This window comes from Solea solea, chromosome 7 (assembly GCF_958295425.1).
Source record: "Solea solea chromosome 7, fSolSol10.1, whole genome shotgun sequence".
Classification (NCBI taxonomy): Eukaryota; Metazoa; Chordata; class Actinopteri; order Pleuronectiformes; family Soleidae; genus Solea; species Solea solea.
Genome location: NC_081140.1, coordinates 18,416,220 through 18,443,134, shown reverse-complemented (window position 1 = coordinate 18,443,134; position 26,915 = coordinate 18,416,220). Strand labels below are relative to the sequence as shown.

The 26,915-nt window shown below is 41.5% G+C and overlaps 1 protein-coding gene across 13 annotated transcripts in view; it reads right to left on the bottom strand.

The window, feature by feature from the left end:
- LOC131462130 (muscleblind-like protein 1) overlaps positions 1-26,915 on the bottom strand; it is an 87,974-nt gene that overhangs the window by 9,281 nt on the left and 51,778 nt on the right. For all 13 annotated transcript variants that reach the window (XM_058633098.1, XM_058633097.1, XM_058633100.1 and 10 more), the window contains 3 exons: positions 7,698-7,868; positions 3,673-3,891; positions 659-898 (listed from right to left, as the gene is read on the bottom strand). In XM_058633098.1, coding sequence (XP_058489081.1) covers positions 659-898; positions 3,673-3,891; positions 7,698-7,868 — 630 coding nt within the window. The remainder of the gene's footprint in view (positions 1-658; positions 899-3,672; positions 3,892-7,697; positions 7,869-26,915) is intronic.

Below are 26,915 nucleotides of genomic sequence, written 5' to 3'. Positions count from 1 at the left end.
TTTAAATGTATTGAAAATATATCAGTAAATATAGCTTTTACCCCATTATACCCTTACCCTAACCCTAACCACTTCAGGGAATGATTTAAAGGTGAAATGAATCTTGCCGTCCTCTCTAGATTACCTACTACTTCCGCCTAGATTATTTGCCTGAGGAAAACCTAATTGTGTCCTTTTTCTACAGATTACAGAAACATGAATAGAAGTAACAGTTATTTACAATGCATTATATTACTGACTGTGAACAACAGCAACATTTATGTCTAACAAAGCAGCAAAATAAGACGGAGCAGGAGACGGTGATCCCTGCAGCCTGCTGCTAACAAAGCACACTGAGTCAGAGCTGAGGGGAGCAGGAACAGTGGAGACGGAAATGTGCGCGAGAGCTTGAGTAAAAGCAGCAAAAAAAGTAGAGAATGTTGACTGAGACAGTGTTGGTAGTGGATATAGTATGTATTCAATCTATCAGAGAAATGCCCAGTTCATGTTTATGAGCCACCATTAACTTTAGATGAGCTTTGTTTTGGTTCAAAACGTCAAACCAGGACTGTCTCCTCATTTTTTGGAATAAACAAATATATTCTACTCCAGGTTTTCTTTTTCTTTTTCAACTGCCACCAAACTTTTAAGTGCTCCATCTGCAGACGGATGTACCTACCATAGCTGCAGCAGCTGCAGCCTGGTTGACTTGGTGTTGGGCGGCTTTGATCTTGGCCTGCAGGTGAACCGGAGGGTGGAAGTACTTGCACTTCTCCCTCGAGCAGCGGCCCTTAATGTAGTCCATGCACACAGTGACTGTGTTGTCGTTGGTGTCGATCATAGTGCTGTCCGCCGGGTGGGCGAAGCGACAGTCGTTCTCCCCGCGTGTGCAGTTGCCCCGCTGGTATTCTCGACAAACCTGGGACACACATGTGCACATTACCTCAGTTATTCTGTTTAAAATACACTCATTACTGTACAGGAAGAAGAAGAAGAAGAAAAACCACCTCACACAACATAAAGTTAGTGTTTGCTTTACTTCACATGTAATGAAGCAATCCATCTGTGCAGCCATTGTTTGATTATTTCACCAGACAGTGATAACTAATCTTGATGCCAAGCTTTGGCCATTTCTACTGATTGATACGCAGAACAGACTGTAACCAGTGTTCACAGACACATCAATCACTCTAACTTTACAACCATTATTCAAATGAGCTGCGTTTATATTCCTTCTGCTGTGGGACAGAAGGGGGCAGCACCTGCATGAATGAACAACATCGGGATAGTGATTGCCTCAGCCTGAATGTACAGCTCAGCGAGGCTCATGGGAAATAAGAGGCTGGGTTACTCTCGGGGGGGTGGGAGGCTGCAGCTGACGTAATCAACAACAGTCACACACACACACACACACACTACAGAATTAATTGTGAACACCTAAAAAAGCAGCACAAACAGCTTCATTTAAGTAGCAGTCAGCGACCGACGACTCCGTCCAGTCCGGCACAAATGAAACATAATATCACTCTATCCTGTGTGGATCTATCAGTCATCAATTATTGTGATAGAACAAGCCATTTACCAGTCGCACTGTCTGCGTGCATAAAGGCTTTGATTCATGTTGGACCAGCTCCCAAACAAAAGGCCATCAGGGCAGTTATCTACAAACCACTGCTGCTCTGACTCCTGTCATGACAGCTCATCATCCACAATCACTGTTCTGAGAGCGATGGAGCAGGATTCTATCTCTCTGCTGGTCTCTTCTTCCTCTCATGTGGCTCTGACATGCTCTCATCTGTTCACACACACACACAGAGACACACACACACATCACTCCTACCATTACCGCTGCTGCTACTGGTCTTATTAAAAGAAGAAGAAAAAAATCAAGCTGCCTTGTTGTCAGGCAGATGTTGGAGAAGCAGGTAAGGGAGGGAGGGAGGGAGGAAACAAGGGAGAGAGTGGTTGATGAATAAAGGACATAGAGATGGGGATCAAGTGAGGGTGGCTGGCACAGAAAATAAAACAAAGAAAGGGAAAAACTAAATGGTTCCGTGAACCAGGTGTGTCTCTCTGAGCAGCAGCTCTAATCCTGCATTAGAGAGAGCTAACCCAGTCAAAGTGCTTAGTTGGACAAACACATAAAAGGCCTGCTAATCATATTTCTGTCCCCATGGTAACCATCCCTCTGGGCCATTTACATCACCATTGTTGCAGGTAAGCATCATACCATTCTGTGTGTGCTGAAACACTGCAGCGTTTGCTGCTTCATACCAAACTGAGACAGACGGACGGACGGACAGACAGACGGGGAAATATTTCTCAGGAAAACAGTCGGGAGATTTGTCTTCTAAAATAGGAATTTCTCTCAGCCTCAAGGAAACAGACGGCAACATATCTACAGACTGGTATGTGTGTCAGCCCACAGAATCTCAGCTATGTTTATTTTGAATGACACACTAGAAACTAAAATACGGCCGGCCCTTTTCTCAAAGATATTTTTAGCAAACCTAGTTTCTGAGAAATTAGGCTAGGACGCGGCTTCTTCCAATCAAAGAGCTGCACTCGTGCACGCAGGCAGCGCTGACCACTGGAATGGGCTCATACAGTAGAAGGAAGACAACTGCGAAAAAAGGATAATTTTATGTGTTTACTGGACTAAAACTTTCAATCCTGGGTCCTGAAAATGATTTTCTGTCACCAAATTAGACCCACATGTTCGTCTATTAATGAAAAAATAAACTTCGTCTGTTACCTTTTCACACCAGTCACGACTCTTCTATGAAATTCAATCACCACTTTGTCTTTTGTCTGTCTTTGTCTCCGGATGTCCCAACCTCTCCATTCATGACCATAACAGGTCGACAAATTGATTCCCTATCTCCTCCTCCATCTCCTTTCCTATGTCCCTTTCCCTTTACTTCTCCCTGCATGTTGCCCACTTGTCAATCGGACTAAGGGACTTCCTTGGCCTCGCCTCCATTCATTACCGAGCTACACCATGTTACGTTTTAACTGTAACCCTCCTAATGTTCTTGCACGCCTCCTGTCTGCTTCCAACGATTTCCCCATTATTCTGCTGCCACTGTTTCCCGGGTGGGTCCACATAATGGATGAGATTGACTTACTGTCCAAGTAATGATTATCTGAACACAGCTAGAGGAGCAGCACTCATCAAGTTTCATGACTGATTGTTTTCATAAGACAATTAAAGATTTTTCTGGAAATTACACACTGGCTCCTTGTAACTAGAGGGTTGCGCCAAACACGCTTCCTGTTGCCGCCTGTTGACCGACCGCAACATCGACAGTGTGAATGTTTGTGGAGAGACTCTGATTAACGTCCCCGTCTCTTTGCTCAGGTTTGGGTAATGACTGTATTATGGTAATGCTATGTAGTTACTGTAACAGGAACGATTTACCAGATACATAATTAAAGTGGGCAAAGAGAGAGTGTCGAGGAAACTGGTGCCTTTAATATTCAAGCTGGCACGGCCTCTATTTCAAAGCCCAATCTGTTTGCATAGATGGTAAACAGTGGCTGCAGTGTTTACTAGAGTTTTGTTAATCTCTCTTTTAATTTGTAACTGATATGAAAGTGACAAAAATGATTATGCAAATCCGCTCATCTCTGCATATGTGTGTGTGTGTGTATTTATGTTGCTCATATTTTGTGAAAGTGTGCGTCTCTCACCTCCAGTCTGTCTGTCCTCATGAGTTTCTGTGCAGCGGCAGCAGCAGCAACGGGGACGTTGTGGTTGCTGGTGACCAGTACGGGGGCACTGGGCAACATGTCTCCGGGCATCAGGCCGGGCGACATGGGGCCAAGGTAGGGGTTAAACGCGGCGGCCGCCGCAGCAGCAGCAGCAGCATTGGCGTTGGTTGCAAGGCTGGGTGTGACTGAAAACATCGGCTGTGAAGTGAAATGAGAAATAAGATTTCTTACAGAGTCTATATATCTATAAAGATGGTAAATATTTGATTACATCTACCGGTTAGTATAATGTTACTTCTGCTCGAATAAACACTTGGAGTTATATGACTGTATTCAATGAAATAGGAGACGTGCACATTAATCAAAGGCCATTGTGGACAGACAGAGAAAAGACAAAAAAAAGAGACTATTATTGTATTTACATCTGATATAAAAGAATGTTTGAGAGCTGCTTTTCTTTCATTGCTCTAACACAAATAGTATAAAGCCTGGGCTCTACAAGAGGCGTTGCCTACTTCACACACTTTATACACCAGAGATCGTTAAGACAAGAGTAATAAGGATGAGGGATGTCACGCTGTGTGTGTATGTGAGGGAGAAGGAGACGCTACACAGAAGATTTGAAAGAGAAAAAAAATGATGTGAGTTGACATAGCACACTGCAAGTTTTGACCTTAGTCCCAGTCCGAGAATTGTTTCTTCAGCCCCTGCCGACACAACAATATGAGTAATAGAACAGCATCAGCCACAGCTGAATATCTACATTCCTCCAAATACCTCATGGCTGTTCTGGGATGACTCACAACATTGTGAACTTTGTAATTCTGCTCATGCTGCCTTTTGTAACATCTGAGAAATCATGTCCTATCACAAGATTCCCTGCAGACGCATCTCGCTCGTGGCGCTCACATAACAGGGATGGTATGATGTCACTGAGAAGACTCACAGTCCTGAGGTTTGAACAATGCAGTGATGTCATCCTGCAAAAAAAAAGCGTGCGCTCTAGCTTTGGGCCTCTTCTGAACCTCACTTCACTTGGTGTGGAAATGCTCTCAAAGATATCACAACGCAGACTCTTGCGGTAAATCACAGTCACACCAGAAAGAAAACAATTATCTTAAATTGAGCATATTTACACAGTAGGAACAGAAAAGTCTCTGCACGCCTCCTGTCAGCAATTTGTATCACAGCAGAGATCGTGTTTGTGTAGCTCTCATTCTCACAAGAACTTCCTCTTACTTTTACTCACTTTGTCTGAATCCAATTTAGAATAGCAAATTGAATTTTTATTTTTTTATTCTTAATTATCTTAAATATCTATAAATAACCTCCCCACATGTTAATGTTATGCAACTAAATTAACTTTTATTTTTAAGCCGAAAGATCAAAATCAATGGGATGACTCCACAGTAATGAATCGCAATATGACCAAGCACAACATCCAGTCGTAGGACACAGCAATTCTGTGATTTAAGATTCAATTTGTGACAAAACAGCATTATAGTGGAATGCTTCAGTGTTGCAGAAATTCACTTCAAATGAAAAAACTATCATTTCTTTGCAAACAGACTTCTTAAAAGTCAAATCATCATGATTTGGACATATTTATTATTTATGTTTAAAGTAATGTAATGACATTTTTCTTGATCTGATGTCAAATGGCCTCAATAATTAAAATGTTTAACGGAGCACGAGGATATATTGTATTCACTTTAGTTTTTTTAGTCTTGTGTGTTTGACCCCTCGCCTTAAAGGAAGGAGCATTTTAGATGTAGATTTCGATTTATTGTATTGCTTAAAATCCTCTTCACACCCCAATTGTAACTAAATCATTATGCGCCTACCCCTCTTTTGTCATCAGAAGGCCATGCCAGAGCTTATGCTGACTCGTTAAATCCAATGAGACAGTTGAAGCAACGTTGTGACAGAAAAGGTGCCAACAACAGGTGTTGGTTGCAAACAAAAGACGTTTCTTTGGGAAGGCTACTGCCAAGAAAAAGGCTGCCGCAGAGCCAAAGACCAGAGTGAACATCGGTGCTGCAACTGCAAAGTGATGCCATGGTGCCTCTGTTTCTACTGGACCAGTAGGTAACGTAGCCTGCTCCAACCGCTTTACCAGGAGCTCCAACCCTACCTTTAAAGCAACACTATACAACCTTTGACCTTAAAACAAGAGCTTCAAAAACTATTTTGATGGGTTACTGGCTCGTGCAATTTGGAGAACAGAGACATTTTCATTCCTACTCTGTTCCCTGATTATCTGACTTCGCACTAGGAGGGTTGGTGAGTAAGCAGGGAAAATGTGAGAAGCGTAAACGTTAGAATGAAGCAGCAGGAGGGAAAAAAGAAAAGTCAGAAGCCTGTAAACCGAGTGGACATTTTTCTGCAAAAACCACATCCCGGTCGCCAAGAGAATAACATAGTGAAAGCGGGGCTTTTACGGGAACAATATAAGCAAGCATGGACGGTGTCCTTTTTCTATCACATTTACACCATGCAATCAGTTTTGACATCCTAATGACAAGTTTAAGCCGAAAATCTGTCCATTCAACTTTGACAAAACTAGAATGCTCTTCCCTTGAGTGAGGATACAGTACTATAGATAGATATAATTGTAACGTGGGCCGTCCGCTGACGTTGACTCTGTAATAAAAAGCATCATGAGCACCATCACTCACAGCCAGCTGTAATGGACCCTAATTACTTCACCCGCTGCACATTTCCATGCGTGAAATGAAATCACTTTCCTACGCACTTGGAGGATGCTGGAAGGCGGAAGACAAAAAAAAAAAAAAAAAAGAAATGTGAGAGAGCCGCAGATAAAATGTGGTAGACATGCTGAGGATGGGGGCAGGAAACCACGCTGAGGACACAAGGGAAGGATGGAGGAAGAGAGTTTGATTCCTGGAAAGACTCGTACCCTGTCTTTCTGTTTGTTCCCTTTGCAGACAACATGGTTCTGTTCTCCACACTTTTCTTTGTAGTGCAGGCCTAAAGCCATTTCTCCTCACTGCTGACGTCCTATCTTTTTTACTTTACCTACCTGTCTCTACTCTGTCCATTTATCTCCCCCTGCTTCACTCAGCCATCCCTTTCTTCTTCTGCTGTGTCCTTCTCTGTCAGCCTGTCTCCCCCCTCCTCTCGCGTACTCTCTCTTCCCATGACATAAAAAGAAAGAGAAGGCTTTGCAGTCTCAGGGAGATCTATTTCTTCTTTAAAAGCTTTCATGCTTTGCTCAGTTCATCTCAATGGGCCGCTCGACACAGCCCCTCTTCCCTATAAGCCAATGGCTAAGTGTACACACACTGTGCATGTGTGTGTGTGTGTGTTAAAGCTCTTTTAAATACAGATTTGAGATTATTTTAGACAAACAAACTCCACAGAGGAAGCAAAGGGAAAGACAGGAATCATTTTGAGCTTTACTGGGTCTCAAGCAAAGGGATTGAACAATTTATTTGAACTTAAATAAAGAATAAAGAAGTGCAATAATTTCAGATGTGTCGTTTACTGCATGTTTATGTGTGGTACAGTATGTGGTCATGGTAACATGGAAATGATATTGATGGCAGCATGAAAGCAGTGATTCTATTTTGGGCCCTGTTTTTGTAAGAAAGCGTATTAAATTAACATGAATATAATAATGAATGAATATTATGAATTCATAATATGAATGATTTCTTTGTTGTATGGAGCAAAGAAACCAGAACATATTCACATTAAAGAAGCTGAAACGATCAGAAATCTTGTTTTAATCATGAAAAAACAATCAAAACGATTAATCAATTATCAAAATAGTTGACGATTGATTTAATAATCGATTAATAATCGATTAATCGAGTAATTGTTTCAGCCCTATTGATTTATGGTGATTGAACTCATGATGAAATGAAATGAAACTCCTTCAAATGTGTGTTATGTTTTTGTACACACAGTAAAAAGGTGCACATCTGTGGCTTTTTCTTAGGGATGTGTCTTTAGGTGTGAATTTGCGTGTGTCCCCTCACCACTGGCTGTAGCTGTGTGCCCGGCATCATGGCATTAGCGAGCTGCATCTGCTGGGCCAGCATCGCCATATTTTTCTGCTGGATGAGGTTGTTCCTTCCATTGATCTCCAGCTGGGTCTTTAGGTGAGGAGGAGGATGGAGGTACTTGCAGTTCTCCCGCGAGCATCGGCCCTGGTTTGGTGAAAGGACAAGAGGAGGAGGAGGAGGAGGAGGAGGAGGAGACAAGGAGTATGAAAGATAGAGACAGAGGAATCACATTAGAATAATGCTTGTCTTAATTGTGTCCTGATGTAAAGAAGCAATGAACCTTAACTCAAGGTGCTGCCCTCCCATTTAGCAGGAACTGACCTAACATCCCTGACATAATGGGCCAGTGGATTTGTCACAAAGAGGAATAACTTTCTTTAACTCTTTGTGGTACGAGCTGCATGTTTGCTCCCTTCTCCTTTTTTCTCAAGATCCCACTGACAAACACAGTAGAGGATTAGATGCTTATCTGCCAACAGTGAAACAGAGAGACACGAGAGAATCATGCACTGTTCCCACAAAGATTTGAACACTTTACTCACTGACTATGTTTGAGTGTTTAGTATGGCTGGAATGAATGATTATTTTGATTATTCATTTGCTTAATTAATCGTTAGGTTATACCATTTGGTCATACTAAACTTAATAACGCACAGTTATTAAGTTTATAACCACACAAGGTCAAAGAAATGTAACATATGCTCATACTTCAGAAATGCCATCTTTCATGACTATTTCAAAGAAATCAAGTGATAAGATTAAAGACCAATTGTTTCAGCTATACTGTAGTGTTCAACCGCAGAAGGGAACGTTCATTTTAATAACATTAAAAAGGTCTGATCGTAAAACAAATGAAACTATAGAGGTTGAGAACACGCCTCATCTCTTTGTATAAAAGTTATGTAAACGTTAACACAGGAAATAAAAAGTTAAGAGAGGAAACAAGGAAAGGCCCAATTCCACTTTTTTGAGTAGATGTAATAATAGTCTTTTAGGAAAATCACACTCATCTATTTCACTTTTTTATTCTTTTATCTTAAAATAAGTCCGCAAGGCTGAAAGGATCACGTGTGACATACATTTGCATCCCTCACTTACATTCTGGTCACACGTCGGCACATGTTTGATATTGGTTTGCATCATGCTTTGTTTTTTCCTCTTTCTGAAATCTGATCCAATTATTTTGACCAGCAGTGATTGTGATTGTGAAGATCACATCCACTCATCCCCCCAGAGGAAAAAAATCCTGCTGTTTCCCTTCTACCTGAAGTGCTGCTGCACTCTTGCGTCTGAGCTTTCAGGGAGTTTTGAGATCCACGCACTCGTCCCCCTTTGAAAGCTGCCTCATCTGATACCAGATGCTTTACAGGGCCTGCTGGTGACTCACTATTGATTTCACTCAATTGAGACAAATAAGTTATTTGTCAATATTTGACTGAACATAATTTCAGAAAAGAACCATCTGGAAAACTGAATCGGTGTCGATACACAACTGGGGACACGTGTTTAAAATAAATATCAACACACACGCCATGGCTCTCTATTGAATATTCTGCTTGTGTCTACAGACAGTGAGCTGTGTGTCTGGGTGCTCGGCGCTGCTGTGGTTGATTATATTCATCCAGCAGCCCAAGGGGAGAAGGAGGGAATGTAATTTATACTCTCATAATGCCTGCTCCACTGAACACTCCCCTGGATAGGTGTAATATCTAAGATATCGCCTCCTTTTCTTACTCCCTCTTTTTCATTCCCTTCTTCCAACTACATACATCCAGTGGCCCACGCTGATATTTGCTCTCCTTATCGTGATTACCGTGCTGTGCATATGCGGCCGTGTTGCTGTGATCTGTGCGCGTGGATGTGTTCATGAATGCGTGTGGAGTGCGGAGAGCAGCCGAGACACGCGCTCCCTCTCTGCCTTTGTCGGCTTCATTCTTTCCTCTCTCACTTCCATCTCTCCCAATCCAAATGCATCCCATGACTCCTTTATATGAATGTGCTGCTCGGGGGATGAGGAGAACCAAGCCGGTGACAACTCCACATTACCGCCTCCCGTGGGGAATTAAAGGTAGGCTGTCACGCTACTGCTTATCTCAGTGAGATTACCTGCTGCCCTCTGCAGCCCACAATGACACCTGCTTTCACAGCCCTCTGTTCTTCCCACCCTCCTCTCTCTCTCTCCTCTTCTCATCCCACTCTATCCCTCCATCCCTGCCTTTTATTTCCCCGCGCAGCCTGCTCTGCCTAGCTACAGCAGCAGAGGCACTTTGGATTGGAGAGCGGCAGAATGTCAAGAGTTCTTCCAGCGTTTTCATTGGCATAGAGCCAGCAGGAATACTTTTCCTGGTCTGGCCATTGGCCTAGAGACACACACTAACAATGTTCTGTGCCAGGCTCTTTCCTGTGTGGCTGTGTGACGATCGATCAGCACTAATTGGTTAATGTCTTTTGATTTTCAGAGCACAGTCCCACCGGGTGACGAGACTCGACCAGCTCCACCGTGTTGGTGTGTCTACAGTGTCTGTGTCTATCTGTGACCGAACAGGGAAGAACCACGTTCTATCACAAGGCCAAAGACGTTTGTCTCTGTGAGAAAGAAACATTGTGAGAATAAAAAAGAGAAAATGTTACAAATTAAAAAAAAATGTGGGATATGAAAAATCTCATAAACAATTCGAATACACTCTACGTTTGTCTGTTTTCTCTTGTTCACCAGTAATTTAATTTATTAAAATTCAAACTAAAAAAAAAACGTTTCTATAATGTTTTCATTATCATTAAGTGATTATTGCCGACTATGTGCAGTCTGTAAGATGTTTGGTGAAAGACACGTTAGGCTTACGAATGCAAAACAATTCTACCGACGGGTACAAATAAGAAGACAAGCCTTGACTCGTCAGCAGACACAATCCAGAGATGTTGTGTTAGCATCTAATTTCAGCAAAGCAGGAAGAGAGAAAGTTAATAGAACATAATGATGGATCAGACAAGCTTTGTTGGGGAATGTTTTTCCTGTGGCAGTTATATTCCTTTTCATCTCCTTCAGGGCTTTAATGTGAGGCTGCTCAGTCAGTTGTACAGCTCAGCACACAGTCTGATGTGGATGACCTTTACAGTACATCTATTATGTGTTGTATTGTGTTCTTTGGAGACAAACACACCACAACGGACTCTTTGGCCGAGTCCGGTTGCACAGTGTAATGGTGGTAGTGAAACAAAACAAAACTGATTTATATTGGTGCTGTTTTCAGACACGAACTCCAGAAAACATCCAGAAGATATTTTCCCCACAGATGACAAAATGCAGCAGGACATTGTCTGGATAGTCAGGAGTGGCACCTGTCTGGAGCATGTGGGAGGAAGGACACTGGACACTGTGTCTCCACGTGAACGCAGTCGGAAATTATTTTGAAAATTTGACAAGGGAGCTGCCGAGAGAAGTTCAGGAGAAAATACAGATATTACGTCACAAAGATCTAGATTGTTTTGCACAAAATAAAATCTATTGTGTTTTTCCACACTATGCCACAACATAACAGTGGCTCTGAGGACAAGTGCCGTTGTCCTTTCCTCGCTGCATCTTTATGACAGGGACCAAACAATAACACACGTGGACTCGCTGGGAACAAGCTGTCTGTTGCCTCTTTAGGATAAAGGTGATGTCAGGATTATTACGCCTGTAGTAATGACAACTTACGTGCATACATTTTCTCAGCTACATACACAGAGGTCAGGGCATCCACACAGTCCGCGTTCACAGATAGCCTCATTGACATTTGCTGCTTTGTTCAATGCTGCCTCCGCGTCGATCATCGCCTGCGATGCTAATGTCGCGTCTCCTCTGCTGCCTCTTTTCACTGCTATTTTCTCTGCTGTCTAAACAATGTCGCTACAGGTTAATGGTGAGCTTGTCTGAGCCAAAACAGTTTTCCCTCTGGCTGGAATGTGTGACTACCAGACTCCACTCAAGTTGACTCTGTTCCGCCTTTACCTGTCTGTCTGCCCGTCTAATATGCTGACAGACGACTTGCATTTTATACACTTAACACGCTCCACGTCTCAGGTGATTGTCTGGACTAGTATTTTCTCCCTAAGCTTTTCAACATTGGCTCCCTTATTTCCTTTTAAAGCTACTCAACCATCTTCTAACGTCTCAGGGTGAAGTTTTGGTTAAAAAAAATAAATAAAAAAATAACAACCTCCAGTTCGTCTCATAACCAAATATAGAGGCAACTTGAAACTATTTGCTTTTGCCAAGTTTTGGCCAAGTCACAGCAGAGTTTCACTTCCTTTTAATTGGCAAGCCTTTAAAAGAAAATGAACCAGCTGTCACAGTCATACTCTTAAGTGAATGTGTGTGTATGTCAGTGCTGACAAACCAAGTCGTCTGCTGCTATAAATCACCTTGGCCTCATTACACCAGATATCGTTCAGCCATACTTCAGCTCTGGGACTCACAGTCACACGCACACATAAATGTATAGAAGGGTGCACAAACACACGCACACTTACTGTGAGCTTTAAAACATGTCTTTATCTTAAAATATGATCATTCAAATTATGGGCTTTTGCTTTTTTATCTCTTAAAAACAGTGACTGTGTAATCGTTTCCTTTTTTTGTCCCCACAACACACTAGTGCTGAAACAATTACTCGATTTACTAAATTAACCTACAATTATTTTGATAATTGATTAATCGGTTTGAGGTTCTTTTACATAATTAAACAACATTTATGTGATTTTTTCAGCTTCTTAAATGTGAGTATTTTCTGGTTTATTTGCTCCATATAACAAAGAGATTGTTCAAACTGATGAATTCTGGTTGGTCAAAAACAAGTCATTAAACATTTTTCTACATGTTCTGACATTTTATGCACCAAATGATTACTCGATTAATCGAGAGAATAATCAATTATGCAAATAATGGTTAGTTGCAGCCCTAACACACACACATACAGGTGCTGTGCAAAAATTAGAGATAGAGGCAGGAAGTAATGAATCAGTCAAGGCAGAAGAGGAGGTATCGTTGCATAATATTGTATATAAGTATCTTTATATATATATATATATATATATATATATATATGTACACACAATGACACACGTGTATGTTCCAACCTTGAGTTTCTTCAATTACCACTGCGGCATTTTCACTGCAGTTTCAGATGTCACACGTGTGCCTGATTCTGACCTTGGCAACAACATGGTTTTTAATCAGCATCACATAATCCTCTGTGACAACGTTACACCAACAAGGCCTTCAACAAAAAAAAACAAGATAGGACAACTGATGTGAGGAGAATTATTTTAAAACCCTCTAATCATACATTCTGGACACATCATATTTCATAATGAAGGTCTAATTGAAAGGTTTCCTTTTTACAATTGAAGGAATGAGCATGCACAAAGAGAACAGCTTCACTCACACCCACAGTCCCACCTACAGATCATTTCAGTGTCTTAACAACTGACAGAGTTTCACTGCTAACAGGCCGTTATTTTGTCAGGAGTAACATGGTAGATAATATACCAGCGCTAAAAGAAGACCTAATATTAGACACATCATAGGCACATGACATGAAATACTATTCCCTTTTCTACACAGCGCGAGTGCAGGGAAATCAGCGTGTGGTGAAATGGATAAAAGAACAGAAGGGAATCGGAGTATGCACTGAATAATATCCTGAGAGATTATGGTATATCTCAGAGTATACGTAATGTGCATGTGTGCACATACACACACACATAATCCACATAATTTGATTAAGATTAATCTTGGTTTATCATAGAGGCTAAATATTGCCCCTGGAGTGTCAATAACCTTTTCATCCACTCATCTCTTAATTATTTTGTTCATTTGTAATGCATGTTTGTCACACGGTGGATTAGTGGTGGTCGGATCTTTCTGTATGCATGTTGTCCCCGTTTGTGCGTGGGATTTAATGGTGTGAGAGTGAATATTGTGATGGACTGCTGATTTATCCAGAGTTGCCCCCTCCTTTTGCCCTATGTCAGCTGGGATTTACCTCCAGTGGTCCCGCGACTCTTAAAGCAGTAGATAATTAATGAACGGAAGCAATACATGTGGCCCCAAACTCACTGGACGGAGAGCATGAAATCCTTTTCAAACAGCATTATTTTATTATCTACTTCTGTGTTTGGTATTTTATCCACCAACAGTAACCTCTAATTTCCTTGATGTCAGTCCAATTAATAATCATCAAATGCACGCCTCTCATGACCAGACATGTTGACGACATCGCTGACTTGTATTATGGAAACTTCAGACCGTCAGTCTTATTCGCTGCCTTAGGTACTTTTGGCACAGGTGCTCTGTGGAATTCCAAAGAGAAACACTTGTTGCAAAATTCCTCCAGCAACAAAGACAAAAAAATTAAGAAGAAAGGAAGAGGAAGGCAGACCTTCAGAGAGAGGTATAAAAACAGAAAGGCATGAGTGATTTCAACAGCGTCTTTTCTGGCAGATCTTAACATCCTCTAAAAGGTTGAATGGCACGTCGCTTTCCACCGGGCCATTCTGCACATTCATTCCTGTAATCACCCACCGATTCTAAATGATCTTTTAATCCACCCATCCACAATGACTCATTCCAATTTAACCACACATAATCCAGGAGCCTCTGATCTTTTCCGCATTCTCTCTCTCTCTTGCTCTCTCCTCTCACTGTGTCTGAGCTCCCCTCAGACCATGAACCCTCTCTTGCTCCTGCTACTGTTGCTGCTGCTGCTGCACAGAAAACACAGTGACCAGTGTGACAACTGTAGGGCTCAAGTCCAGCCATCATCTCACACCCCTGTGCATTATCAATTCTCTCCCAAAGGCACCGCCTCTCCCTACTGCACCTAAAAGACAACCATTAATCAAGAGAGCGCCATGTGGATGAGGGACGTGATGAGAATTCTTTGACACACATGCACACGCACGCACATAAAATAGGGGCATGTACTATATTGACCAACGGCTTTGGAGTTTTGACTTTACAAATACAGCGAGTGTGAGGAAAGATCTTATATCCTCAAAACTTCCAAGTTCTTCTCTAGCATTTGGTTTGGAGAAGAGAGTTTCCCACTGTTAGTATTTGAGTGTTTATTTTATGGTATGACTTCAAAATCAGAGCAGCACATGAGCATTGAATGTCAGACTTTAACATTTCCTCTAAAACTCTGAGCTGGCAACGTCTGATTATTTGGGACTTATTTCTATTTCCTATTTCCTTTTGACACTAGACCTCAAAATGTAGTGACCACAAAGATCAAAACCTTCATTTTCCAGAGGTTGCCATGAGCACAATGTTTTTTGTAATTGTAAGTGAGACAATCTTCTTTCTTCTCTAACACCACTCACTTTTAGAATATTCTCCGTATGAGCTGCAGTTCTTTCAGTCTTCACTGTAACTGTGAATGTGCAGAGTCTTATAAGCATCAAAACTCTTTCAAACTGCCCAGGAATATGGTAAGATACAGTATGTAGATAATAACAGCTTCCATTCCAAGCTTTTAAAGACATTGGAGCAGGTATGAAGAGGACAACTCTGACCGGCAAAATGTTTTGTTCCCCAATAGAGCTGCAAGAATTTAAGTAAATAGAATCTAATGAAATGTATTGTGTACTGCCTTAGTGTGTGTGATACAAGTGGAATTATCGTACAGCGACTTTAAAATGATCCTATTTTGACAAATATTATCGTACACACTGAAACAACATGAAAAAGTGCCAGAATACGACATTTAATAGCAAAACTATGCTATTAACACGGAGCTTTTGTCATTCCAATAGAAGGCAGCGGTTCATTGCTTCACACAGTGAACGGTCTACGTGTCACAGAGCAGCCACATTCAATCTTACCTTCAAAATAAAAGCCCAAAGATCTACACGACGTGCCACTGCTTTTCATGGAGGGCCGTGAAAAAGCAACTCAGTACAATATTTTTTACATGAATATTCACAGCCAAACAAACAACTTCCAAAGTATATAACGCCTACTGCAAACACAAACAACAGCACAAAGAAAATACTTTGCACTAAGAATAATTTCAGTGCATAACTTACTCAAAATGCTGTTTTTTACCATTGCTCAAATAAAACAGAAACAAGGTTTGTGACATGTTCAATTTAACGGCCAAATGATCGTTCATGTGGCCTTTTTTAAAACTATTGATCGCACATCGTACAGTGGGTGATATTATCGTACAAACACAAGTTATCGTACATCTGTAGGAACTAAACCTGATAACCAGATAACGAGCATGTGTGCGTTATCTTCTCTATATCTGTCTTAAGCATGTACCATGGCTAATAATAGATGTCTATAAATGTCTAATTATCTCTCTCCAATCATTTATCAACTGTGGAACCACCCGGGTACATTAGTATAATAGCCTGGATCAGTTAATGACCTCAGAATTTCATTTAACTGGGCAGAAGGATAAGCCTTTGAGACGACGGCAAAGATAGATATGTGGAGAGAGGAACCACGGAGGTGACACAGCTCAGTTAGTAGAAACTATATGGGAAACCCGGTTCTTTTCCTCAAAGACTGGGTTCTTTTGGCTCAGCTCCCTTAGAAGAAAGAAACAAACAAATGGCTCTTCCTTTAGTTTCACTCAGAGCCTTTAATTTTAGCCTCCTTTATCAATATTGAATGGTTGGTGTGTTGTTGAGCAGATTTTTAATCAGTGTTTTCATAAAAGCCTTATTTTTATGCATGTTTGTGACCTTTGAATCAAAAACTGAACACAGAACCAACATATCCCCGTTTTCGCTCATTTCTTCCCTTTTTACCCTGACATGCTTGGCCATCATTGGAGCGTCTGCCCCCCTTCCTATTACATAATGGTATGACCGCAGTCTGTCCTCACATGTCACTGGCCGCATGGTGTGCCCATCAAAACAAAGTACAGAAGATTCGGCTCTTCTCGTTCGCGACAAAGAATCGGCTCATAGAGCCCGGCTCGTTCTCGAACGGCACATCACTAACTGTAACAACAACAACAACAACAACAAAACAGCTGACAGGGTCACAGGACACTGCTCGAGAAATTGAAGCTCCTCTACATCACGCTGAGGCCCTGGAAAGCTTTTAGTCGGAGTGCTCAATTAGCCAAAATACTAATTACAGCCTCCAAAAAGGTCTACTCAGTCTCTGTGTGTGTGTGTGTTAGCATGTTCGTTAGCACAGGAAGCTAATGATGATGCAAAATCATGGGCCATCACAGGTAATGACAGCTTTCTGCCACGGTCTGGCTGAGTTGCTTCATGTTCGTTCTCCGCGGCTGAAACTGTCGGGCTCCTCGAGTGGTTCGTGTTAAACTGACATTTAACGGTTTGATTCATGTTTACTCGCGATTATCTTCATTTTGCTCATGTTTACTGAAGTGCTGGGAAATAAACAGGGAGTTGTTTACCGGCTGGTTAAAGCCATTTTTAATTAAACTGCTTAAAGCTTAAAAGCTTGTTTCTTTCAGCAAATGCTTTCACCACAGATATTAAAAAATAAAAAAAATAAAAAAATATGAATACTGATTACGTGTAATTACTTTAATTAAAGTAGTGGTATTAACATCTCTGGCTGCAATTATTTCCTTCAGACTGTACAATGAGAGGTGCAGTGCTGCACAGGTAAAAAATGTTTTTGTCCGCAGTTCAAAGTTGTTAAAAATGTCCATCATTTCATTTTAATACTCAATTCAAACATCTGTAGTGACCCTGAATGACAACAGAACATTACACCAAACTAAAAGAAACCTTCGTACCGCACACTTGTGCAAACCATGTATCACATGAAAATAGACAGTGAAAATGCAATTTCACCACAGTCAATGTTGATATTCGTCATATACGTGACACACACAACACTTTCTGTTTAAAATTAAAAGGTGTTTTTTTTATACCTCTCTTAAGGTTTTTGGTTCAATATTTCAACAGAGCTTTTATCCTGAAACATTTGCAGGACTGCGGGATGCACAACTAATGTACAAGAGGTGTGGCAATCAGTTGAGTACAGGAAAATAATACTATTTAAGTTATTTTCAAATGTAAAGCCAGCATCCCACTTCCTGCTCCTGCAGTCTCTTTATGACGGTCTAAAAATAGGAAAGGCTGAGCACAGACACATAAATTGTCTGTTGCCCTTTCAAAAATGTGCAGCTAGACTGTCATTTCCTGAATTATGTGAACACGTTAGTGTGTCATCGCATGTTAATCATGTCACTCAAGGGTGACCAGCCCTGGATCCAGCCTGTTTCAAACCCTGTTTTCTTTTTTTTTTGCTCCTCAAATTCTGACATAAGTGAGCTCATCATGACACAAACGAGGACAAAACCAGTTGTGTCTTTGTAATCCCAGTGGAATCTCATCTGGCCAAGCTCCTCTTTCTTTTTTTAGCAGTTTTATACGCACTGTCAGTTGCGTATAAAGAGAACAAAAGGCAGTTGGAGAGCCCAGTTGCTAATTTCACAGTGGGACATCCCTAAGCCTTTGCCAGACGCTACAATTGGGCCACATAATGTGTCCCTGTGTCCCTGTGTATCATGGGATGTTCGGACCTTCTTTTGTTGGCTAAATAAAGTTGAGTCACACATAGCCGTTGCTGACTGATTTGAGAATACACACAGTGAAGGGATAATTGACTGTTTTTTGTGTTGTTGTATGCGGTTTTGATACAATATCAACACTGACCTTGTCCAGTCTGCTGCCACACACAAAATCGTCACCCGCCTCCGGTTTGGGAGCCGGATATTCGCTGTCACTGAAAACATTGCTGCCAGTATACTTAATAAAAACCATGGCTGCTTCAATCGAAGTATACTTAGTCATTAGATAGCCATTTCTGGCCGTAAACTGCTCACGCTCGCTCACCAAAGTCGATGGAGAAAATCAATGATTTTACCTCACGGCACACAGGAGTTGTTGATCCATTGTTGCCTTCATTAGTAAGTTCAAACGTGTTATCTTCCATACTCTGATGGGATTTACCCAAGTGACATGAACTTGCCAAGTGAGGCAGATAGCTGTTTATAGCTGTTTAAAATCAGCTTGAAACATAGATGAAATTAAATTTCTTTGTCTCCCTCTCTGGATGATGCAGCGCAGGTGGCATGTGTTGTCCTGGCTCCTGTGGGAACACCGTTGTAGAGGTGTGCGAGGCAAAATCTCTAATTAGCTTTGTTCTCATTAGGTCTACAACACTGTATCCCCTTAGACAGGCACACACACACCCAGAGAGAGGGAGATAGAGAGGGGCCACCAACAGCCCTCGAGATCTGGCCCTGCTTCTCTTTTTTCTCTTTCAATTAACCCTCTTTCTCTATCATTCTGCCTCCATCTCTCCTCCAAGTGTTTCTCCAAACACAATCTCTAAACTTAAGTCTCATTCAGTTTTTATCTCCTATTCATTGTACCATGGAAACAGGCGCACAAGACTCCACATCTTTTCGGTCTAATTGTTTTAGGTCTAATTATTTTCTGTCCATGTCTGTAAAGCTCATTCTGCAATGTAAAAAAAAACTACACCAATCACTTTCCTATCTTTACACTGTTCTTCGATTGCTTCACAGCTATTGCTATTGCGCGTTCGTCAATCGTTTAAAATGTGTTTGCTTGCCTCCCTCTAAAAGTTAGACGCCTGCGTGAGACACAAAACAAAGAGACAATACAAAGTTGTCCTTGTGACAACGCAAAAAGAGTTCAGCAGCTGCCTCTGGTTTGTGCTGGGATTGCCACGCGTGACATGCAGTTGCACCACAGTGAAAACAAAAGATGCTGTCGGCGAAAGAACAGGCTGCTGCCCTGCAGTTGGTGAATACTGCATGAGCAGACACTGACAACAGACACAGTCACATTAGCGACTGTTAATCGTCCCTTTCTGTGTTATGATCTAAGAGGGGATTAAGTATCAAATCACAATAGTTTTCCCCCTTCTGCCAATGAAACAAATTGGTATCAGATGCAGCGGAGTCAGAGGGCTGGAATGTTCTATTCAGTTCTACCTCAGAAAAGTCACGAGGGAACCTGGCAGATAATCATCAGACCACACCCTGAAGCACTTTATTTAAAAAGAGAGAAACACTGTCAAATGGGAGTAGAGGCATCTTCTTGTTAGTGTTTATGCCAAAAAAGGGTTTAAAGTGGTAACAAATACAAGAATACACACACGCACACACATATATTCTCCTCCAACAAAGGTTGTCACTGTACTGACATTGGCAGCTTGTGTCATTGCCTTGAGGTTAAAGCAGATAAGAGAGGATTAGCATTCATTAGTCCATAAAGAGATGATACCAACTGAAAGCACTGATGAACACACACACACAGGATAAATACAACACATCATATTAAAGACGTTGATGTAATTTTCCCACAAATTTCAAGTGCAAAAACAACATTTGACAAGAGCAGTCAAACAGTCATTTCGGTCAAGGATATATTGTACATCACACTGAAAAGCATGACAAGGTATGTCTTAATTCCTTCCCACACACACACACAAATGTAGTGCACGAGCAGAGGGCCATCACCCTCTCTCTCTCTCTCCCATCACGTAGTGCCTTCCGGCTGCACACTCATCCACATCGATCCACATTGATCAAAGCTGGTTCGTACCACTTTTCCAAAGGGCAGGGGAGGACGCCGATCACCTCGGCTCTCCTCCCGCTCACAAAGGACTCACCCATTGTGAGAGATGCTACCGCAACATCCCGAAGTCTCTAAAGTAGTGGTGTCTCTCTCAGGAGCAAAGATCTTATTAAAAGACACAGAAGTCTAAGGAAAAAAAAAAAAGGTTGAATGCTTGAATTACTTATTTACATCAGACTGTAAAACCTCCACCTTTAGAAAGATGCCATGTTTGTGACACGTAGTCCAAGTCAGACTTCAAATATCAGCAGGAAAGCTGCAGTTTTCAGAGCTGTCGTCAGACTCAACACAACACAACACAGCTGCTCTATCTCGCATTGATGACTGAGCCTGATACCCGCTGTAATCCAGTTAAAGCTGTTTGAAGAATCTCAGTGTCCAACAGTCAGCCATGCGGCGTGCACGACAACAATACACGGGTATCACAGACATGCTTCATTCCTGCATGTGCCCAACATGCGACTGACACGACTCATTTAATCCCGTGCTCTCCTCCCCTCTTATTACTTTCACTCTATCTGTGTGCCATCAATCTGCTGTTCGGTCCTCTCCATCTGTCCATCACTGTCCGTGTTACACCATTCCATGTCTGTGCACCCATCCATCACTCTTTCACTCTATTTCACTCAATATCATCGCCGCACGGCCCCTTTTTCCTCCTTGGATGTAATCTCTTTGTTGACAGCTCCCTCCAGTCTGTCTGTCTGTCAGCAGGGATCACATTTTTTGCCTCATATTTAACGCTACCGTGATGCAATTACAGATGCAGGCATTTCTGCAAACACAATTGGCCACTTGGGTCATTTCACGGCTATTTTTGGTTTTGCTGCATACTTGCAAGAGGTCAGTTTGGGGGGGGGGGGGGGGGGGAAGAGAAAACAAGTGGCTTTAACAGGTTCCTGTAAGACTGCAATTCAGAGTAACTTCTGTTTGAAATAAAGAGAAGAAGAGGAAAGCAACATGAAACATGCTCCATAATAGTTATGATCAATACTATACAGAGTGGTTTCTGTTAATTAGCCCTTCGATAATGATCTCTCGCTCTTTCTTTTCTTACAACTCACTGCCGCACTTTACTGTTCCCTTCAATTAAAACAAGAAAGAACATTCTTTGGCTTCATCACTTGTTCATTCCTCTAAGACTGTTACCACTTCTGCCCCCCAGCCAATGGTTTCTCAGCAGAGAAAACAAAGTGAGAGGAGGTATACCACTTCTTTTCATAAGCATGATAAATACCCCCGCTCCAGCGTTTGTGGCTGATGGCTCTCCAGGATGAGATTCAGCGAACCTCTCATCAATCTCTGATTATTTTCTAATTAAAGTAATGATTGAGGGGGGCATGAGCAAATTCATGGACGCACGTTCGTAACTGCCAGGGAAAAATGAAAACAACAAATGGCGGACTCAGAGACAGGAATGATACTCAGTTAAACCTTGTTTGCTGAAGTCCCCAAGGAACGGAGGCTGTTTGATAATCGAAAAAGTGTTTGTGTTAAAGCTGTTTTGGAATGACATTATTATTGAGGAGCATATGATGTTTCCTGAAGGAATGGTGGCTCCGTAATACTCAACAAAACACAATAAAACACAACATAGTTTCTTAAAACATGTTAATCCCGGTAAAAACAAACAAAAATTACCCTTCTGTTTTTTTTTTTCTTCTTGTGAGCCAATTTTGTCAAGATGCTTTTGGAAGACAGAGCCGTGGACATTGACAATGTTCAGGTGGTTAAACCTTTATACTGTGTCCTTCACTTCTTATAGTTCTTATAGCATGACACATCCAAAACCAACAAACCAACAATCGTGCATTCAGACCGCAACAGTAAAAGTTCACTCCTGTTATGATTGAAGCATTCATTGCAACAAAATGGAAATACATTTAGACTTGGAGTTGATGGCTCTACTCTTTAGATGCTCCCTGGATTAGCCAAGCAGCATACTAAGCCAAAGTGCAATACAGGAAACCTCATTGAAGAATGTAAAAGCAAGACATTGAAAAACAGCTTCACACCTGCCATTTCAATTGTCCACATCAAGATCTGATAGCTGTCTAATCATAGTCACCCCCCCCCCCCCCCCCCACGTCACCTCCTCCTCTTCTTCTACAAAGATTTCCAGCAGCCGGCTACAGCATCACATCCTGCGTACCGCCAAAGCAACAACAATGTTAGCCGCGCGTGAAGCCGCTCTATTGTATGGACTCTTCTTTGCTTTTCCAAGCCGGGGAAGAAATAGTCTTGGAGTCTCTACCTAAGCAGAGAAGACTTTCACGTTAGCTGTGCTCGGATCAGATAACAATCCCTTCTCAATGTGTCTCAGTGTAATATATGTACACCTGTACTCACAGGTGGTCAGGCGCTATCTGATTGCATTCTGATCACAGAACTGAAAACGCATTTTAATGCCAGGTGTGAAGGGGCAGCGGTGTGGCGCAGCATTGGTGCAAGAAATGAGTGAGGGAGGAGTGTTTTTTTAAACGTACCATCTTGGTGAGAACGTGGCTGTGACTGGAGCATGATGAATAGATTGTGGTCAGCTGATCACTGCTGGGACGTATGACTACTGTGTCCCGCAAAGGCTTCATTAAAAGAAGGAATAAGCTGCTCCACTGAAATGTCATGTTTACTTTGGTGCCAGTCACAGCTGGAGCAAATAAAAACCCATGTCTACTGCAGAGGTGTTTGACCAGAGAGCGAATGCCAATTGTATCCATTCCTACTGCAGACAAAAACCAGATGTTAGCAGGTGTTAGTGGGTTATTTCACCAGTGGAAAGTCACGGTGATTAATCTTGGTAAGAAGAGAACCAGCTTCCTAACACTTTGTAAAACCCAGAGTTCAACATGGAGTGTCCCTGATAACCACAGATCCTAAACACCCAGGAAACACATGCACTTGGTATGACGACAGCATACAAATTTCACACAGACGTGTTCTGGATTCAAACCCAGCCCCGAGAATGTGACACCCACTATTCAAATTCACACATCAAGATTAAACCCTAAATAATAACAAATCCAGTCTTTGTTTGCACTTCTGTCCCATTTAAATGTGTGTGATATTACATCATCATTTTAAAACCACTTACATCATTTCACACATGGCACACTTAGCCTTTAAATTCCTGCCTTTTCCAGCCTATAATACCAATAACCTGATACCAAAGCCACTGGAACAACATTATCTACCTGAGGTGACTGCTCATGATTTCAGATAATGCTTTCTGCTTTACAGAGATCACTCTGTTTTCCTGTGTGTGTGTGTGTGGGTGACTGCAGTGTGCTTTAGCAGTGCAAGTGTAAAGCACCCAGACTCCAGAGATCAGAGATTAAGAGCGGAGAGGTCAGTGCTATGAAGGATAAGAGATGGGGGGGAAAAAAAGGAAAAGAAAAGACAGACATAGACAGACTTACAGTGCTGCCTAACAACAAAAGCGGCAGCACAAGTTGGCAGACGACTTGCTGTCACAGGGGGTGAATTAATGTTCCGTTACTCCCACTCTCCTTCTACCTCCCCTCACCTCACTTGTCTGCAGTCTAATTTAAATGTTTGTTTTTAACGGCATCACCTCCAAAGAATAACAATTAGGTTTGCTTTAAGAGATGGCGAGATGAAAGAAGAGGGGAGGAAGAGGTACTAGGTGTACTTGGGGGGAGACGGCGACGTAGTTTATCGAGGTGGGGAAGGGGAGGGTGTGACGGACTTAACAGGATCAGGCCATAACTTATTCAATATTCTGGTCACAACCGTACGGGCAGCAACAGCAATGGGAGAGCACGACTCAGCACATTTAAATGCTGGTGATTCCCTCACGTTGTCCAGGCCTCTTACAGTCATTTGTGAAGCTGTACTTACATACACTGCTAAAAGTGTACAGTCATATGTAAACAGAAATTCCCAGGCAGATGTAATTTGAGGTGACATATGGGTTTTAAGTGACAGAGAGAGCCAGTGCATGATGTGGGAGGCTATTCCTGAACGCCCTTGTATGTATTTTGACTCTGATGTTGCTGTGTCATGTGTCCATGCTGATGCAGCATATTTAAAGATGGAAGTGTGTGTGTGTGTGTGTGTGTGTGTGTGCCAAGGCAGCGTATCCATGGACGGATGCACAAGATGTGTCTCCTCTGAGGACAGAGAGACATTTAGAGAAGACGTTTCAAGGGAGGACCCGCTCATGAATAGAGGCAGACAAAGTTAATAGCCGCTGGCTGTGTGTTCACAGCTTACCTCACAGCAGTGTGCTAATAAAAGCCTGTTTTCATAGTGTCCTGTGTAGACCAAGCGACGTGAGAAATTAGATATGGTATACCGTGTATCCTTTTTGGTAAAGCCCAAATATATATATGATGTATAAATAGAAATGCAGAACGCTATAGCTGACGGAAAGTACACCCACTTATTAACCTTTTAATTTTTTTATCTCTTGTACTTAAAGGTCCATTGTGTAAGAATTAGAGTCATCTAATGGTGAGACTCGGCAACATGGGATGCAAACACTCTATGGCCTTTGCATATCAAAGGTTTTATAGTTTCCGTTGTAAACGTCCAAGTCAAAACACTAAATTGTTTGTCCATTCAGGCTGCTGTAAAAACACGGCTTTAGCACTGCAACAAATAATTACTTTGTTGTTTATAATCGATTACTAAATGAATCGCCAACTATTTTGATAAGCGGGTGTTTTAATTGAAAACAAATGAATCTCAAATTTTTAGCTTCTTAAACGTAAAAATCTTATGGTTTCTTTACTCCGTGTAACAAAGGAATAATTAAAACTGAATCATTTTGATTTGTGGACAAGTTTGGGAAACACAGATCAACATTTTTCAACATTTTCTGACATTTTTCTGACCAAATATCTAATTGATTAATTAAGGAAATAATCAACAGATGAATCTAGTGAGAAAACAGTTGTTAGTTGCAGGCCTCAAAGGCTTCATCTATGAAAACCAAACATATTCTTGCAGCTATACTCCCTTTAGAGAACGCCACAGTGGATCATCGGCCTCCAAGTTGCCCTATACTTTGTGTCCTCATTCTCTATAAAACAAAACAATATTTATTTAAAGCAATAATATTATTTTCACAAACATAGTTATGAGCATTTTCTGCCTTCTAAATGTTCCATAATGCACCTTTGAAGAGCTCAGAGGACGTTACTTTGCAGTAAAAGTCCGAAGCACAGATAATGAGAATGCACTATCATCAGTAAGTTCCACACTCCAGTTTGAGCCCTTCATAACAGTGAGATTCACCTCTTCCAAACCACGAAATGATGATGTTCACGAAAGTCTTGTTTTGTCCACAAACCAAAATGATTAATCAATTCTTTGTTAAAAGGAGCAAAGAAGACAGAAAATATTCACATTTAAGAAGCTGGAAAATCACAGAAATCGATTAATCTTCGCGGCCCTGCTGCAGCCATCTCACTTTACCAACATAAAGTTGCTGTTGCCTCTGACTGTCTTGACGTAAAACAAATCACTTCCAACATCGGAGTGTTGCCAGTTGAGATCTAAACACAGAAAGTGTGAACTCATTTGACAATGGCTTAAATGTAATGGACATGTGTTTATATCCAAAAGTTATGCTCAGACCTCCTGGACACGTCTCATTTTTCATGGGACTATAAGTGATTGACAACTTAAAGTTCCGCCCCCTGCTGTAGTGCCGCCTAGTTGTAGTTCCGTCCCCTCTCTCGCAGTTTGCAGATGGATAACACTGAACAGAATTGACACAGGTACTTCCTCATAGTCCCGAAATATGATGAGAGAAAGGAAAGATAAACATCAGTGTGTGTGTGAAGTTGAAATGAAGTGTCAGGGAAGTCTGGGGAAAGATGGGTTAAAATAAAAGAAAGGGGGAGAAAGACAGACAGTGTTAATGAGAGGAGAGGATGAGAGCGAGGAGCACGACAGTCGAATACAGATACAGAGCAGATTAACACTCCCTTTCAAAGTGTTTTTATCCAACATACTGTATCTTTGCACTGGACACACACACACACACACACACACTCTGCCTATAGCGATTCTCTCGCTACCTGTTCTTTCTCTGCTTTCCTCTCAAACACCTTCTCTGACTCACATCCACACATTTATGTCTTTGTCTTTTCAAGGACTCTAAGTACACACTGTATATGTAGGTCACTATATGTTGACAGTGTTGCTTAGCTCCTGTTTCTGTGTCCATGTCTGAGCAATGAGGAAAATATAGGTTTGATTGTGGGAGTATGTGTTTGAGAGGGAGAGAGAGAGAGAGGTAAACATTATAGATATTACTGTAATAACCTCTTTTTTCTTTTACACACCAGATTGATTCCAGCATTGATTTGACATAAATACATGCAGCACAATGATGTAAATCAAGTGTGTCAGCCTGTCAAATTCAGGAGAATATAAACATAGTTATACCGTGTTTTAATTACAATGCACTGATGTACTAACTGGTGTGTTAAAGACTTTATTCCGTGTATACATAAGTGTTTAAAAATTAGGTTTCAAATCATGTAAAATTCAGAAACACACTCTGCT